This window comes from Vanessa atalanta, chromosome 11, assembly GCF_905147765.1.
Source record: "Vanessa atalanta chromosome 11, ilVanAtal1.2, whole genome shotgun sequence".
Lineage (NCBI taxonomy): Eukaryota > Metazoa > Arthropoda > Insecta > Lepidoptera > Nymphalidae > Vanessa > Vanessa atalanta.
In genome coordinates, this window is record NC_061881.1 from 5,734,133 (window position 1) to 5,753,312 (window position 19,180).

The 19,180-nt window shown below is 33.9% G+C and overlaps 1 protein-coding gene across 1 annotated transcript in view; it reads right to left on the bottom strand.

The window, feature by feature from the left end:
- Nucleotides 1-580: 580 nt before the first annotated feature.
- The window catches only part of LOC125067243, a 56,735-nt gene continuing 38,135 nt past the window's right edge, over nucleotides 581-19,180 (bottom strand). The window contains exons 4-19 of the mRNA XM_047675721.1: nucleotides 15,521-15,616; nucleotides 12,855-13,107; nucleotides 12,521-12,707; nucleotides 12,278-12,434; nucleotides 9,897-12,188; nucleotides 9,494-9,614; nucleotides 9,169-9,417; nucleotides 8,966-9,071; nucleotides 8,636-8,888; nucleotides 7,870-8,292; nucleotides 7,141-7,300; nucleotides 5,601-5,709; nucleotides 4,833-4,946; nucleotides 4,421-4,513; nucleotides 3,600-3,752; nucleotides 581-3,218 (exon numbers count right to left, since the gene is read on the bottom strand). Coding sequence (XP_047531677.1) covers nucleotides 3,047-3,218; nucleotides 3,600-3,752; nucleotides 4,421-4,513; nucleotides 4,833-4,946; nucleotides 5,601-5,709; nucleotides 7,141-7,300; nucleotides 7,870-8,292; nucleotides 8,636-8,888; nucleotides 8,966-9,071; nucleotides 9,169-9,417; nucleotides 9,494-9,614; nucleotides 9,897-12,188; nucleotides 12,278-12,434; nucleotides 12,521-12,707; nucleotides 12,855-13,107; nucleotides 15,521-15,616 — 4,938 coding nt within the window. The 3' untranslated portion in view covers nucleotides 581-3,046. The remainder of the gene's footprint in view (nucleotides 3,219-3,599; nucleotides 3,753-4,420; nucleotides 4,514-4,832; nucleotides 4,947-5,600; nucleotides 5,710-7,140; nucleotides 7,301-7,869; nucleotides 8,293-8,635; nucleotides 8,889-8,965; nucleotides 9,072-9,168; nucleotides 9,418-9,493; nucleotides 9,615-9,896; nucleotides 12,189-12,277; nucleotides 12,435-12,520; nucleotides 12,708-12,854; nucleotides 13,108-15,520; nucleotides 15,617-19,180) is intronic.

Below are 19,180 nucleotides of genomic sequence, written 5' to 3' on the forward strand. Positions count from 1 at the left end.
CAGACAGACAGCGGGAAGCGACTTTGATACTACGTAGTGATGCCTTTTTTCTGTAATCAATTGATGTGCTCGCATATTCTCTTATGAATTAGGAATTTATTGAAACAACATTTATGTTTTTAATATTGTTTTATTGGTGTACATGGTTATGCATTATAATAATATTTTATCCATTGTTAATTCATTAAATTATGGCACTTAATACAATAATATTTTTAAACAATACATATAATGTTGGATGAATGTCGAATAAAAACATAGGATGATTTTTCGAGTTAACTTATAAATATTCGGAATTAATTTCTCAGTCGTTCGTCGAGTTTCGTAAATCTAATAAGTTTAATCATTTATTTATTATTTTTTTTTCTAAGAAAATAAAATCTTTAACTCAAATTTCAACTTATTGATCCCAATAATAATTAAAAATTATAAATAAAATTTACACGTAAAGAACGTAATAACTTAACCGTTTGTACCAATAGAGGACATCTCACCATTCACACTTCACAGCTTCCTAAAATGAGCGCGCAGGAATATCATTTATAAAAATTAACTTCCGACTCCCTTCCAAATACAAACAGTTGATAAAAACTTACAACTAACAAACTCCTCTAAAGTTAATACATGCGCTAATTCTCAAGCGATTAGTTTCAAGCTTCAAAGCGAACCATAATTTTTGTATCAGTTCACGGACTATACGATTAACGATTATTTTAAGGCATAGTTTAGTGATATCTAATCGGTTATTAGAGATTTCCACGAGTATATGATACAATATAATATATTTTCGAAGCGTTCCGGATGCAGTTAAGTAGACGTCAAGACACCGACAGATGCAACAAGCGCACGCACACATGTAACTATTATATTTAATACATACAAAGGCCACATCACATCATTCAGTCACAAAGCGCAATAACACTAACGCGATAATGGATCTATAATACAAACATATAATGGTACTCACAATATCTATGTATGAACGTACTACAGATAACATTTTAGATCTAATTATTGTATACAATATTCTCCTATGGTACAGTCCTAACATATTTCGTTCTCCGCCATTATTAGTGACGAAGAACATCTTCGTTTGCATTGAAGTTGGCATGTTCTAATACAACATCAGCCTCGAGAAAGACGCCAGTAACATCATAAATTTGTTCTACGATAACATTTCTACAAAACACCAATGTGACTCGACAGCACGACGGACTACGAGAGGAACTGTTTCGTGCATTATTCAATTTTCCCTTACAATTTTGACTTTTAAATTTTTAATACGAATATTCTCGTTTATATTTTACGAATATTTATTTACAAAATAATATTACAACGATAGACGAATAATGTCGTTAAAATCACGAGTATAACAAGATTACAATTAGAGTATTATAACTTATCTGTGTTTAATATAACATCCGATAAATCGTCCCCGCTTGAGCAATACAAATACCAAAAATATCATTTCTATTCGTTTCCCGGCGTAAAGCGGTGATATGATTGAGTATCACAATAATTCGGTAACTTAGCGTAAAGCGAAGTGTCAGAGGAGATTGACTTTTATAACGATACAGGTAAGGTATGCTTTCGTCCAGAACTCTGGCGCCGCGATAGTGACGTTCAGTTACAGTGCTGGGGCTCAGGAATGATTGTGGAGAGGCGCATGCGGTCAGCGGGCGAGGTCGTTACACTCCAACACCTAAGAGAACGTTCTAGAAACTAGTACGTTATAGAAAGTCGTAGGAAAGGATGTTCGGTGAAGGTCATGCGATTAGTTCCACACCCATGTTAAACTTCCTATTACCGTACGGAGGAGGTTCGTAGAAGGAATCGATAGAAGTATTGACTGATAGTTTACCGCAAACCCGTGAGAGGAAGGTGACGAGGAGAGGCCACATGCTGTTAGTGACTCCACAAATTTTAACAAGTCTGCAGCAAATCTCAGACGAGTCGTTTAAAGTGTAGGATACGTTATCTAGACGAGGTTCATTTAATATAGAATCGATACATATGTTTAGCGCTCGGCGGCGATTATTTGGTATAAATATTATGTACACAGTAGACACGATTTAAATATCAATAAAGACTAACAATATTATCATATATTATCGTTATATGTAGACATCAATTCCCATTAAATTTAACTATTTTTATTTTTTATCAGGCGTCTTTCTCTCAGCGATAGTGTTTTACGATTATTAGTCATATAAGTAAATTGGAGTTTGTAGCTACTATGAGATTTTGTCCTTAGAGTACAGTAAATATCTATATCACATCCCATCGCAGGAATATTTACAGCGAATGTCATATTAATTCCTAAATGCCATGATCTAAATACACCCGCAATAAATATACCCACAATTAGTGTTCCTTACAACAAAGTATATACAGTCCGAGACAAAGTCGTGCCTTAAAACGTAAGACTAGATTGTACTACAGAATTAAAAATGTGCGAAAATTTTAGTGATGTCATGTTTAGCCGTTGAACAGGGATCGCCTCGACGGGTACGATCAGTCCGATGAAGAATTTTTTTGTATCAAAAAATTCAAAGACTCTATTTATAAATAGAATTGCATATTGTCTTAAAAATTAATAGTCAACAAGATAAAATCAGCTATAAAGATTAATTTGAAATAAATTATAATAAATATAATCACAGTCGAGAAAATCCCCGCTCAAAGACATTTTCGATATATTTTTGAATGAGAATTAGATTTGGGTAACATCATAAATTATATTATAGACTATAAAAATTTCAAGCATCAAGACGACCGGGTTTACTATTCACTGTCTATTATATATACACCGTCCACCTCAACACTAACGCGTTCTTTCACAAACAACCACAACCGATTCAGTAGTTCGAATCTCAGTTCCATCCGGATCCACTATTGCACACACAACTGCCTCGAGTTCACTTTGTTCAGAAAACTACGTTTATTCATGGATTAAGCAGACTGACCGCACTTAGTGTTTGCCAACATTGGAGGACACGCGCAGGGGGCGCCAGTGCGGCTGCCAGTCGGGCTATCCCTGCCAATATCAGAAGTCCTCCAACAGGACCGCATCGCGGGGAACCAAGCCCTTTTGGTCCCCTCGACAGCACAGCAGGTGCTGGTCGTCCACCTCGAGGATGAGTCGCAACCGCTCTCCCTCGTTGAACGCGAGGTGGCCGGAATCCGATGGCAATCTATGCCAGAGCGTTCTCACGTATCTGAAATATAACAAGACAAACTTCGATATCGCCGTATCTTTCCACCTTGCTCTCGAAAATAAGACTATCCTGTTCTGACTGATTTAACAGAGAAAATGAAGATGATGCAATGTACAGATCTTACACGAAGTCGCAGTTCCATGGACCTCTTTATTTTTATGTATAATGAATCTCCAAAACATCTCGAGGAAACCTACATATTTTGTCGGATGAAATTATTTCTTTTGCGTATCAACCAATTCGCACCGGACGATGGTAGCGGAATAGTATAAAACCTTCTCATATCACAAGAAGAGGCTTTCGGCCAGCAGCGGGCCAGACCCTGGCAGTTGCTATAAGAACGCCGTGCATGTACAAAGAAAGAGTGAGGGGTGAAGTTACTTGTGTTTCTGCTGGTGAGTGTGGTGCGCGTGCGCGCGCGCGGCGGACGAGGAGGCGGCGCGGCGGGGCGCGGGGGGCGGCGCGGCGCGCCCGTACGGCAGCGACGCCGGCCGCGGCGCGCCGCCCGCGCAGGCGCCGTCCACGCGCGACGCCCTGTCGGGATCGAGTCAGTAAGGAATATCCACACATGGCATCGACTATGCGACGGTTATGTCATATTTTTAACACGCTAGGTATATGCTATTGATACCAATGAAACAAATACGCAATCGTCGTGTAATAGGGGGCGATTATAACAGAATCTTTAAGATTATTTTTTCGAGTTATTCATAGTGTAAGGTCATACCGATTGCGTAAGAATATGTACATTTTGTTTTATTAATAAGAAAACGACATCAAGAGATAAAATAATTAATATAAAGAACATCAAGAAATTAAAGTTTTATAATAAAATAATAATAAGATATGTGATTTTTATGATATACATAGTAATTTTCATATTGTCTAATTAGAGATACCTAGAGTAAATGTTTGTCAAATGTCTGCATCTGTTTCATTTTATTAAATAATTATAATATGACAAAAAAAGTAAGTATTATTTTATGTAACATGTTATCGGGGTTAACTCGAGATTTCGAAAATATTATTCAGTTAAATCAGCATCACTTTTCACACTATGTAAAATATATTTTAAAATATTTTAACAACGGAAATGAACTCAATCCGTTTGGTTACATCATGCAATCATGCTGTTAGACGTAAGTGATGTTAGGGAGCATGGAGGAAGTTACAATCTCCATGTGATAAATAATAGTACATACAGCGATTTCTTAGCACCGATAGTGTTTTTAACAGCAACGTTCGACACTCGTGTCTTTTCCGCGGGTTTCCTTGTTGACTTCTCGGGAATTACTCTGAAGCGTGCATACATATCAAGTAAAGCTTATTAAAATTGTGCTGGTGACAAGAATATATAGCCCCATTTCCAATATTTTTAAACATATGTACAACAAGAACTTAGAAAATTATCAAGAAGCCTCCACCATTATTGTATGTACTTAAACTAAATGTTGTTCTAAATTAAAAGTTCTTATAAGAATCTAATCAATGAAGAAAAATTTTAATAACAGAGCATCTAAGTCCTTTAAAATTTGAAAGTAAGTAGTTTTTATCAACTGAAATAATAATATAATATTTGATTGATATATTTATCATTTATGTTCTACGATGTACCTGTTTGCGGGCTGCGGTGGTTTTTTATTTGCAGTATTTGTTCGGCCGGTGTTTGCGGTTCGTGGCGTCGCTGCGGTTGGAGACGAGCTCTTACGCACCGGCACAGGGATGCCTCTGTTATAAAACAATTAAAATTTTAATTAACACATTGTTTCAGATAGATACCGTTCTCATTAATAAAATATTTGTAATAAAATAAGGTTCAAATCTAAAATAACAAATACTTAATTTATTTTAAATTCTCGGAAAATAAACCTTCGCTTTTATATTTTAAATTAAACCGGTTGTATTGTTTATTCAACCCTCTTAATATTAAATCCAACACTTAAAGCGAAATCTGCCTACAAAAACTGAAACGGGGTCACGTATAAAATTCATTATTCATTCTGCTTTACAAAATGAAAACAGCTGGGTTTCAACTATTCATCACCCTTTCTATTAACGAAAAAGACAATTATACCGACACGATTTAAATATAATTCTTGTGCAATTTGTTTATAGATGTTTTTATTTAATTAAATCAGTCATTAACGTTTTTAAAACCAAATATGAATCGTAATTTTAATAGTTGGTTCAAGTTGCACGCATTGTCCAATTCAACAAATATCAATTCCACGGTTTTTTATCCGCTGTATAAGATAGTGTAAACAAATGATTCCAACCGAATGTATGAGTCAACCCCCTCTTGCACCCTTCAATTTAAATATACACTACGTCGCTTAGCAATACATTATATCTGAAATAAAAATTTTAACGAACTGGTCTTACCTGTGCGTGTTCTTAGCGGGTGATTGTACAGCGGGCGCTTGAGGACGAACCGGTGATGATACCGGTCGTGGAATTTTGGATCCTCTGGCTGTAGCTGGTGACGTTTCTCCTAATGTGCATTGAGATTATAAAGATACATCATAGAAAATAGCAATGTAATTTGATTTAATTTACATTCAATAAATGATTAGGCAAAATATTGATCACAACATAAATCTTCAAGTTACAGGCACCGTTTTGAACAAAATGCGATCCGCACATCTGTTGAGCGACATGTTTTATAAAGAATGATTGATGTGTGTGGAAGATAAACTTTTATTCAGGCCACGTTGTACATGTTTCCTGCCAATGTTTGTGACAATGTCCAAACTGTACCATTATCCTCATGAATTATACGACATATTTATCACAATATATTTTTTATACTATAAAGTAATATGTTATATATCATTTAGTAAGACCTAGCTGTTAAAACGTTACAATTAAATATAGATTTATAGATATAATTTCGAAATTTGAATTAACGACTTCATGGGGTTATAGATTAAACACTTGAAAAATGAGTTTGTTTAATTCATCATCAAACATTGTCTACTATATGTTACGGATGAAATACTTATAGAATAAACGTAAACCCGGAGAGAAGGGATGTAAAAAATTATGGCACATACCTTTTTATTTATAGAAAAGTAAGCGCTTGCCTATCAGGGCGGAACGTTTACGAACTTTTACTGTTATTGTATGAAATCTTCAAAGCCTTTTTGGGTAATTTAGAATCACTTGGCTTGTTGTACCAAATCAAACTAGCTATATAAGATGTACGTTAAGATAAATTTATACCTATGAGATTATCAATTCTATATGAAACTAAGTAATAAAAACAAGTTTTTATTAGGTGTTAAATAACGGCACCAAATCCGCACGGAAGTTACCATTCTGCGTGTCGCCATATAAAGAACGCAATTCATTGTATTATATCAGAGTTTATCAGTATTCATTAAGAGTTGATACTTTGAAAGTACTTGTGGGTCATAAAACACTATAGAATATTCGAGAATCGATCTAAGAATAAATCATATAATATTTTGTCAGGATGAATAAATGTCAATAAAAAAAATACGTATTTTTGATTAATATAAATCATTCGTTTTCAATATTATTTTAAATATATTTGTACCTGATATAAGTTTATCGGATTGCAAAATACTTTGAGGAGTATATTTATATGATTATTGATATGACAAGATTTTATCTACTATGCTCACGTACGTATCGTATTGGGAACACGAACAAAGGAACCTTATAAACTTCGATTTGTATCAGAAAAAACATTACTCAGTTCCTATGTAATAAATATTTCGACTTATCTTGATTTTAACAAAAAAAATATATAATAATAAAATCAACCAATCAGAAAATTAAAGTATTAAACAAAAAATTACTATCTCTAAAATTAATTTAACTATGGCATTTTATTGACACAAACACTTAGAAGTTTGTTCTTTTTTTAAAAAACTTTTAATTATAAATTTATAATTACCAGACGGCGTGACGGGGCTCTCGGCATTGCTCAACATCTCCCACTTGAGCTGCAAGCGGCGGAACTTCCCGCCGGAGTTGTTGCTGCCCGTCCCCGTCTGGCCGCTCGCGCTGCTGTTGGCTGAGCTTGGTCGCCAATGTTCTTCTCCACTCGTATCCAGCTGCGAACGAAAGCAAATAACACACTGTAACAAACCTCATGGCATTTCTCTTTCTGGAAAATCTAACTTGGACGAAAGAGTTTGTTCCTACTCTATGCTAGTACTAATCTACTTTAGGTTTGTTTTTAGTCCAAGTTGATATAGGATAATAAATTTAAAATTTTCAATATTCTTTAAGACAAATATTTGTTTATAAAGTTTGAAAAATACTGAAACTAAACTCTAGGTATTATATTGTTTTCATGCAAGCTCGGTATTATTTACGAGTGTGTTGAACATCAACACATAAACCGCAGGTTATGTGAAAAACCCTGTGGCGTGACGCCGACAGAGTTTCCTGCTCACTGGTGACTTATGTAAGTTGTGACTGGTTTACAAAAAAAAAAAAAAACAACGAAACAAATATAACGATATAAGCAAATAATAATGTATGCAAAAAATATGCAAAATCATAGTTAAAACATAAACACATGAAAAGCGTGAAGCATGTAATCCTGAAAACAAAGTGACCAAACAAAACAATATGCTACCAAACAAGGAACATTCAATCCAGACTCCCTCCCAGTTACCTTCATGTCATTGCCGGTCGTTTTAGTGGAGGGTTTATTGTTCTCTAGACTATCAGTGTAATCGTCACTGTCGTCAAAGACCAATCGGTCGAACGCTTGCATTAGTTTTGATCCCAGGTGAACACCTGACCATCTCCTGTTATTCTCTAAATCTATTCTGCTGTTGTTAGGACAAATGTCGTAGCCTATCGTACTCGGATTGACACATGATCTCGGTCTATTCTTTTCAACTGTAGTTTTAACATTCGCTGAATCATTCAAAAGATCGGGGGTGGATGGTTCCTTGTTTTTTGGTTCTTTATGTCTCATTATGACACTAGTCTGACAGTCGTCGCTCGAAATGGCGCTGGATTGCATCGAACGCACCAACTTCAGCAGGTTTTTCTGGTTCAGTGTTAGTGGCGGAGTGTTAATCGAAGTGGGCTGTTAAATACATCAAATTTGTTAAATCATGCAAGGTACCATCCATCGTTACAATGAAAATAGAAGAGCGTCCTTGAAAGTTATCGATATCGATCGCACCGTATAGCCTTATTTGCATTTTATGGAAGCTGTGCACGAAACTATTCGCTTTAGGTATCAGTTCGCGGCGTGTCGTGTCTCGAAAGCACATGCAATAAACTATAAAATGCAAATAAAGCGATGTTTGCTCAGATTTGCGCAGATATGCAAAATGATGTCAATGCACGAATGACACTTCATGTACTTACTTCGATATCGCCAGATAATTTAGAGAATCAAAGAAAGAGTTTTTATGTACACTCACCCGACTGGCAGCTCGCATGTCGCTCTCAATTTTCTTAAAGCTCCGGTGCAGTTCCCGCATTTCAAACATGAGGTCAAGGTTAAAGGGCAGTAGTTTAAGTGGTTCAAGACTAGCCAGCAAAGTGTCCAAGAGGGCTCTACAGCGCGATTCGCCCACGCACCCTGCCAGGATGAGTGAGTCGGGGTCGTAGTGTTTTGATAGAATCGACTCTCTGGTCCGCACGTACGAAACCCACGCATCTACTGACTGTGCGCTACAAAAGATCAAAACGTCAGTCATAGATGATAATTAAATGTCAAAATTCTAATTCATATGCAAAAATGTACTTACTTCAATAAGCCTAAAATGAAAGCATTGAATTTTACTAGTCCTTCCGTAACTGCGTCTTCACAGTTTATTCTCAAAACTAATTCGTTAAGAGACTTTGTTATGGGCCCTGTAAAATTTTCATTAGTTATTTATATCAATAATTATCGTAACGAAAAAACAAATTAATTTTAATAAGAAATAAATATTGAATATATTTTATCTACCCTGTCTAGCTGTTGCTTCAACCATTTGCCAAACAGAATTGTTGACTGCCCCGAAAGATGTTTCAATGTTTTCTTTTAGGCCATCTCTAAATATGGCGTATAGTGCTGGGCACAAAGCGTTTAGAGCTATCTTCGCACAGGCTGGCGATTGTTTTGAGTCTCCCAAGAAGGCTAATTCTGCTTGGTCGGTGGCGGACGAAAAATGTTGAATCAACATTTCAACTGCATCCGTTACATTTGAGACTAAAGCTGCAATATAAAAATCACTGTTAGTAAAAAGCCTAACTAATTAAAGAACAATGAAATTTACATTCAGATTATTTACCTCTTTTTTGAGACATATCAATCAGATCATATTTCTGTCTCCCTTCGTTTGTTGGACTCAAAAATTCGTCGGGACTCACTTCACCTTCTTCACAAATTGGTATTTCAGCTAAGTTTTTGCCCTAGAAGCAATGTAAGCATATTTAGATCCTGCAACTAAGATACCATAGCTATTTCAGTTATGAAGTAGCTAATGAAAGAAGCAAACTATAAATAATTTATGAGTAAAAAAAAAATACTTGTGATTAAAAGGAAAAAAAAATTGCAATAACATAACGCTGACCTAAATAAGGAAAAAAAGAAAAATACATGATTGAGTATAAAGATAAATAAAAAGAACGAAAATACTTACAGGCACTAAATGGCACTATGATGCAGATTGATATGGAAAAAAATTACGTTACCTGATAATGTCTTTGTGCTACCATTGCTGATATATTGGGAGAATTGGGTGGAGTGGTTAGAGTTGCCACTTTGAGTTCGTCTACAACCTTAGTCTGCGAAAGTTGGCCCTCAGCTTTGGCATCCGGCTTTTGTGCAAAGCTAACAGATTTCTTGCTATTGCAACTACTTGTACTTGAATCTGTAGACCTTTGATTCTCTTCCTGGGAACGTTTCATTTGAAGAAACTTCGTAACCTGACTTCTTACCTTTTGAACTTGATTTTGATCCCATTCATCCATGTTTTGGCAGCTGATGCCACTTTGCTTAAGAAATTCTTCTAATTGTTGTAAATCAGCGCTGCTTATGAGTGCGCCGGGTGGTGGAAAATCAATATATTCCATTTTCTTTGTCCTTGGTTTTGGAAGTGGCGGCGTGTGTGGTCGGTGGAACTTAATTTCGTTAGACTTTCCCGATTCTAAACTACTCTCTGTTCCAACACCTTCGTCTTGATAATATTCATTGTAATCTGCATCTTTCTCAGCGGCATCAAGAAATTGTTGAGACAGCCTTTTAGCAGCCAAATCATTATTTTTTCTATAATCGAAATTAGGTTGATTTTGTAGATAATAAGGTTCTTGTAGCGATCTTCTCTTAGTTTTTTGTTCTACCGCAGCTGTAGCACAAACAACTGGATCTTGTATGAACTCATCTAACTCGAACATACTATATCGTTTCGTGTGTGGACTAGATTTTCGAGTTTTGTCAGCAGATTTGCGTAAGATACTCTTTGGCAAAGGTGGTCGCGGGGGCGCAAATTCGCCTTGTTTCAATAATCTGTTTTGTTCCGCTATAGATAAAGAACGTTTTGGTAGAGTAGGATTTATGCGTAAGCCATCATTGTTGGCACAGCTAGCTTCGGAACTCGTGGCGCTGTCATAACGATATACAAATAATGGGTTAAAGTTTCCTGTTGGAGCGGGACTATTTTGGGCTGAAGAATCTGTTAACATCGTTGATGAGCCCCTATATCCTGATGAGGGTTGTGTAGCAGTACTCGAACTAGATGATACTGCAGTAGGATGTCCTGTTAAATTATTGCAATCACAACTGGTTGGCCGATTCTTTTGTTTCGAATGTGTATTGCAAAATTTATCACATTTAGACGTTGTCTCTTTCATATGTTGCATAAGTTCAGGCACTTCAGACAAAAGCTGTCTACATTCTAGCGGTAGTAAAAAGTTTAATGAGTCCCAATCTTTTATATGTCCGAGACCTTTTTTCTTAAGCATCTCAACATCATTACATGAAAATGGTCGTTTACCTTTTCCTTGCATTCTGTTTCTTTTGCTTTCATTCGATTTAGAAGATAAATTTACTTTTACTGGGTTTAAATAAATATTTGGTTTACCATTCAAAAAGCTTATATCTGGTAGTGTGTAATTGGGATATAGTACGAAGACTGGTTTTTCACAATCTCCTTCTTTTAATTTTTCAAGAAACGAAGGCTCTATGACTTTGAATATTTCACGGTCACGTGACATTCCTGAAACCTGCAAATTTGATGTTTGCATGCATTTGTCTGATGTATCAGCTTCGAGATGGGTGGACGTGGCTTTAGTATCACAGGATTCTCGTTGTAGTACTCGATTCATTCTAGTGATTTGCGTGCCATCTGACTCAGAACAACTGGAGATACTAACACTTGTAGCTGAAGATTGCGAGGAACATGACTTTCTATTTGTTCTTAATTTCGACGGACTATTTGAAACATTAACATTAGTTCTTTTTATTTGCGGCTTATTTACTACGGCATAAAGATGAGATTCGTTTTCATTTAATTTTGATCCTTCTGTTTCTTCCTCTTCAATCAATACTTCGTCGTATACTCTATTATAAGGATTTGACGATCTAATTTCTTCATAGACCAACGAAGATGTTTCTTCGAATGCTTCAAGTGGTAGTTCAACTTGAGGTCTTTCAGAAGGAACAGTTCTTAATGTTCCAAGTTTCTGTTCGCCCATTGATTCACCGCTCTCTCCACCTGAGCTAGATGGCCAACATTCTGATCTATCAAGTTGATCCATCCCTACAATTCCATCGTTACTAATACTTTTTTGTTTCATAAACAATTTGACCAAGTTAAAAGATTGCTGTTTTGTTTGACTTTTATCAGAAGATGTTTGATTTTCAGTAGAAGACGTACTCATAGGTTCAGAATGTTGACTACAATGTGACCGATTTTGTGAGACATCGTATACTTTCATACAAGTTGACGTTCCAATTAGCCTTTGATTGGCTGTAAAAGAATCGACCTAAAAAAGAAAAGGTGTTAAGGAGTTACGAAAACAAGCTCTCATTATTGGTTTATTAATTTCTCGTTATCACCTTCACGGGTACTTACCGTTGAATTGCTTAATGCTGCGGAGTTGATGGAACTGCTTAATAATTTCCTTCTATATAAATTTGGTAAGCTTTGACTTTTGATAACTGAATTGCTCATTTCGTTTGTGGTGTCTGTCGGTTCATTTGAATCTTCATTATTGTTACCGGATGGATGCCTAAAAGGGAAAATAAGGCAATGAATATGTCATTACACAAACGGCAAGATATAATTCAATATAACACTACAGATACCCATAAATACCTCTTTAAAGGCGATTGACAGGTTTGCTTCTTAAGTTTACTCCAGGTAGTTAGACCTAAATCACTTTTAGCCATAGACGTTGTTAGCTTATTTGTTAATTTTTTACATCTTTCTAATAATTCTAAATTCCTGCGCGTTCGTTCATCACTATCTAATGCTATATTTAAGTCTTCTTTAACCAGTTTGTCTGAAAACGATTAACGAAATTAAGTCGGTGCTTATCAAAAATTACATAGGTGTATGAGTCACTATCGCTTACTTCGCAAACATCGTGTCATCGGTAAATAACGCAAGTCTAAATAGCAGTGAACACACTTGAAAATACTTTAATTACCATGTTTTTGATTGACGGCGGGTTCAGCACACTCACTGTCCTCAGAGTAAATGGTGAGACTGCCCTCAAAGGCTATGGTATAGTTATCCTTATTAGCCTGACACGTGAGGATGAGATCCTGCTCAGTTGGCAGTTCACAGTCGAGGCTATCCACGCTGAAGTGAACACCATGCGCACCTTCTTTTACCGGAGAGAATAATAGTTCCGATTTACATATTGACATTGTATTGATAGAACCGACGGATTCTTCACCCTGTGTATAGAAAAGTTCCATTATAAATTAGTCGTTAATGACCTCATTATATATTTGTTTATTTGTTTCACATTAAGATGAATAAATACATTTTTATCAACGCGCATCCTCAATACCAGAGCACATCCTATTTACATATATTTTACAATCATTGAAACGGCGTGCTGTCGGTAAAAGTTCCAGGAAGATTTCGAAACGTAAACGAGTTCGTCGGAACATAAACATTTAAACATGCAAGTATATTTTAGGCGTCGGTAAGCCGAGTGAGAGTTCAACAATTGTTGCGTACCGAAAATTTTAAGTAATATTTAGCTTTTACATTTATAACAAATAACGTTATTGAAAGTGACATATATATTTTTTAACAAATTTATATTCTTAAAAAAGTAATATTATAGCTTTAAATCATTGCTTTTGGTATATTATTCAAAAAGGGTGGCTACGTACTTGTACATGGCTACGTACTCGTACAAGTTGCGCCGGAGCGGGCGTTATCATCAATTTAATTCCTTTTCCTCTAACAAATGAGGTCATAATTCAAACTAATCATAATAATGATGCATTTATATTTAATTCTTGAAAACACGCTTTATCAAAAACAAATAGTTATGATAATGTAATTATTAATATTGTCCAAACAAACAAATTTGAATATATGTAATTATAGTAATGATAAGTGATTAAAGCTTAGTGCATTTAGTATAATAAAGGATAAACAAAAGTAAAGGAAGTGTAATTGCAGAGTTATTTTTGTATCGTAACCTTTCTAGATTCGATTAAAGCGCAAAATAGATTTGGCGGTGTCTGCAGAAAACAGGTGAACGCTTGGAAATAAGGAAGCAACATTTGTGTTGTTTTTTATATTGTAAATCTTAGTCCTACTACTTACTGAATAGTACCCATTACGGGAATCCCAATCATATTCGGTCACACCCATTATAAATTTCAAAGGGAATTGTCTAGTCACTTATAAACGTCCCCCACTGAAACACTAAATTATTCGACTACCGTCTCTACCGAGTCAAGCGTTCGTAAATCACTTCATTAAATATCTGCTGGTAAAAAATGTTTTTCACTGTTTTTCTCACTATCTTACGCACACACAATTATTTATTAAGTCTTGTAAACTACCCGATTTGACCTTATTTGTAAAACAACATATTGCAATAGACTTCATTGCAAAATACGTCCGAGCACAGCACTCCCGAAAGCCCTGGGCGCTACTGGAGCACCAGGAGCAGCGGGGATATTAATTTTAATATTAGACACAATCTACGCTTCCCAAACTTTTATAAAATAAATGAATTAAACAACTGTAATTGACACCACCGTCACGCTTGGCCCCTTAACAAAGACTGATACTTAAAGTGCAAACCCGAACGTTGAATTTAGATTATACTGGATATCGCACTCTTCAAAAAATTAGCATAATACACACATCAATCAACTAATGAGCGATAAATAAGCACGTCTATTTTTTTAATATACCAAGGTCGTAGATATTTGGTACAAATGTGATACAAAAATAAATTAAACTTTGACAATATCTGACTTTTGAATTGACTTCATTGGCAACGCACACATGGCTGCCGTATGTCCAAGCCGATGACACATGCAAAGATGAAATAAATATAGCACACACTTGCGTTCAGTCAGGAGGGAATGACTATGAGCTGGGGTATAGAAGTATAGTGTAGTTGAAATGATTGACGCAATTCGGTGTGAACGGTTCACACACACATTAACAACGGTCTTATTTTATCTTTACTACTCGTACATCCCGCGGGATCGACGTACTATGGGCGCACTGTATAGGAAGTCTCGTAGTGAATGCCAGCCAAGTACTTTGGACTCTCTATCTATTTGTATTATTAAAGCTACTCTTGAGACGTTACTCATGCTATAATCAGTTTGGTTTTATGAATAAATATTATCAATCGCGATGGCGAAAAACTCATCAATGCATCATTGTACAATAAATGTTCTGTATTGTATATACGATGTACCTACTTCCTAATATATTAATATAAATAAAATACTAAAATAAATATTTGTGCAACCCCAAACAAACAATTTGCATTATTATTTTTCTTTCCTAATAAAGTAATAATATATTTATTGATCGATATTATATCTATAGCGAAATGCTTTTTAATTATTATACATAGTATGTATATTATTGTGTGAAAAAACATTAAGGAACAAATTGAAAAGCGTCATCTATCGTAGCTAAGAGTGTAAAATAATTCTATAAGCTGGCGCTAGATGGCGTGACATGTATGTCATTTTTAATGAAAGTAATTAGAACGAGTTATAATATACGTAATGAGGTGCGGAAATTAGCATGATGAAATTCAATGAGGCGAGTCAAGTGACAGAAATAATGAACATTGAATGGTAAACCGGCGCGAACCTGGAAACTACTGCCAACACTGATAGAACTGTCGAACTGAAATTTTTCCAACAGTGAACTCGAAATACTCGCAAACATCTCGCCTTGAGGATTACTCTGCAATACACCATTATATGAAACCATATCCACCAAGAAATTAGTATAAAACTGAAAAAATAAACATAATATTATGAGAGAAAATATTGATGAGTTAAATAAGAAAATATTAGTAAAAATAAAGTGTTAGTCCAGTGGAATGGTTAAGCCTTTGATATTATAATTATATTTCATATTGATAAACTGCAAGTGCCTATATATATTATATTAACAAGTTTCCGCAAGCTTTTGAACTACATGTATGTCTCTTACGCACGACGTAGCGGTTAACCGCTAAACTAGAGTAGGTAGCTCGATGTAGTGGCAGTGATAAAATGTTTGTTTTTAAGTGTTACCAATATAATAGGTACGTATAGAATATAATGTATAAGATTAAGTACGAAAAAGACGCTATTTTTTATTAAAATTTATTATTAGCAAAGGATACGTAGAATAGCTATAATCTTACATTATAATTTATTACGTAAATAGAATAAAAAGGTCTTCATAGAAACGGTTAAAATATTAAAAATGAAACAAAAAGTATTGTATGAGAGTGTGAATGAAATAAAACGTTAATATTTTTGTGGAAGATGTTGTCTGTGAATGATGATATTTCGTCGACTACATGATAGGTATATCTCGTATATATAATGATATTGTACCACTTTATATACGAGAAATCCAGATCCACTATATATTCCATGTAGCTATCATCCTATTTAGGATAAATTCAACCCACTAGTCACCAATTATCACCTCCGAGATTTACAAACAAACTAGTCACCAAAACTGTGTGAAAATAATTTAAGAATATATATGTGATTTTAGGCTTAATATGCCTATTGTTATATTTTAAAATTTATAGTTAGCTGTATTTTTAACTGTAATATGAATATTTTAAAATTATATGTTTCGTTTAATTAAATACAATTAGTATTGTTAGAATATTTACAGTAAATCGAAATAAATAATTAATTCTTATTAAAATAAATAAATTTTAAGCCTTTTCTTTGAATTAAATTTGCCGTTTGCTATATGACACGTAGTTAGATATTTCAAGATATTTACTAGATATGGGGTAAAACCTGTTTGGATGAAATATTGTTTTTAATAATAATAATAATGTAATAATTATTTATTTTCATTATCATCAAAAATAAAAGAACATTTAGATGACTAGCTGAATGTCGCAGACATTACACACGCGAAATTTATAAAACTTTACACACAAGCTGTTATCCCTATTGTTCTTCCCTGGAACCCAAACTACCGCTACACCAAATTTCATTTATATCGGTAAAGCATTTTGATCGCGAAGAGGTAACAGACAGAGTTACTTTCGCAATTTTAATATTCGTATACATAGATAAACCAAAGCGAGTTCGGATTCGTTGATTGCCATACCAGACATATGAAATATACAAAGTTAATTATTTATTTCATTTGAGAAAAGATTAACTACTATGTTTCTTGCTGGTTCTTTTTGGTAGAATCTGATTTCCGAACCGGTGGTCATTTTTCCTGTAACATTATGATTCAAAAGTGCTAAGAGCCTATTTACATAGTCTACTTGTTTTTGAGTTATTATTCCACGACTTTTAGGTATTGAGATTTTTTTAAGGAATTTTCGTATTATTTATACAATAATTTCGCTTGGTTCAAAACAATAGGAAGTGTTTTGATATAGTGTGCCAAGCTTGGTTTTTATGTGTTACATCCGTTTTATAAAGTTCAACGACATTGAAAATTGAATTTCTTACAAAAATGTAATTTACTTAAAACAATTTAAAAATATTTAAAACAATAAAAAAATATTTACACGAAATTAAGTAGAGATATACTTTTTCCAAATAAAAAAATACCAAAGTATTCCAGTATTAGCACAAAAAAACAAATAAAAGAGAGACAAAGACCTCACGTTAGATAAGACGTTTTGTGTTTAACGCATGTTATATTCAATGGTAAACAATTTAGTTTAACCATTACTGAGATGTAACTAAATTATTACTTTCACCTGTCACGATCACATCCGTGAAGTAGTACAATCGATGGACCGAAAATAACTGTTATAAACACTACTTTTTACAACTCTTTTTTAGTATCTTATATTATGCATGCAAGGTTACTGCGTTAACTGTATTTTATTTTTATCTATTTATAATAATTTTGTTATAATAAAACTTTGCTAATTAACTAATTAAACTCTTAAGAACATTAATATAAATTAATTCCGTAACAAAAAATATTTATATTCTTTAGCTGCTGAATTCCTTTTGACCCTGAGTTGTGTTGTTGTTTGTACAACTGCCAATTAAGAAATACTCAGAATAATAATATGTATAGTATACTATTACTACTATTAATACTATTTTTAAGGGAGTAATTACTGTGATCTGTTACTTGGAAATAATAGACTTTAATGACCGAAATACTAAAATAATTGAAACTTTATGCTCTTCAATTACTTTAAAATAAAATCTATAGGTATAAATAGAGAATATTAAATTATTTATAATTATATAAGAATAATAATGTCAATAAATATTAAAACTTTCATCATAAACCTTTATAATGATTTCATTTAAAACATATTTTGATTATACTTTTGTTACTTTTTTAATAACGCAACCTTCGCGTGTACTGTGTATTTATCCTTTTAAGGCTTGTTACAACACGAAGGATAAAATATTCGCTTGACACATTAAAGTAAATAAGTAATGTCTGTGGTCGACACTCGATACGATCTCTCGTCCTTATTACGAAATATTTATGGCAATATTTTATAAGATTTAACAAGATTTATGCCTGAATAATTGCATTATTTTTTTAATATTAAGATATTTTTAGATGGGTTTTTCATTGTTATCAACGAGATATATATAAAAAAAATATATAATGAATGGTAGATATTAATTATATGTCATTTATATATTGTAAATATTATCGAAGTGTAAATAGAATATAAATAAAAACCCTTAAAATATTTTCGTTTTGGAAAAATATGATGCCGCTTCTTTATATAACAAAGTCCATGCAATTTATTAGCGAAACAAGTACACAAATGAAGCCGCAAGCAATAAAATAACTGTATAACTCATTCCATTTAGAAAGTCTTGTCATACATATGCCGATACAACAAATCTCTTGTCACCTATTTTTATTTTTTTTTATCATATTTTAAAATTCATCCATATATTATAATATAATAAGCGTTTGGTGCAATTTCGAATCGAACGATAAGTTGTTCCTATAAAAGAAATTTTAATTCTTATCAAAGTATTATTATATTCTTGTTAGTCCACGGGAACGATGGAGATCAATGCTTCAGTTTTTATAAATTAATTTAATGTGATATAATATAAATTTCATTTGTCAAAAAATAGAATTGTTTTTTTTCCTATTCAATGAGCGTTATGTTGAGGCACTTTAAATTTTTCCAATTGTATTTATTGATTTTACTCATATTGTCTCAACGTAAAAGCCAAGTCTCAATTCAAATAACTACGTATGCTATACATAAAGGAAGGACTTATTATTAGTCCTTATCAAACGGTGTACGTGACTTTTTTGCAATTTGTAGCC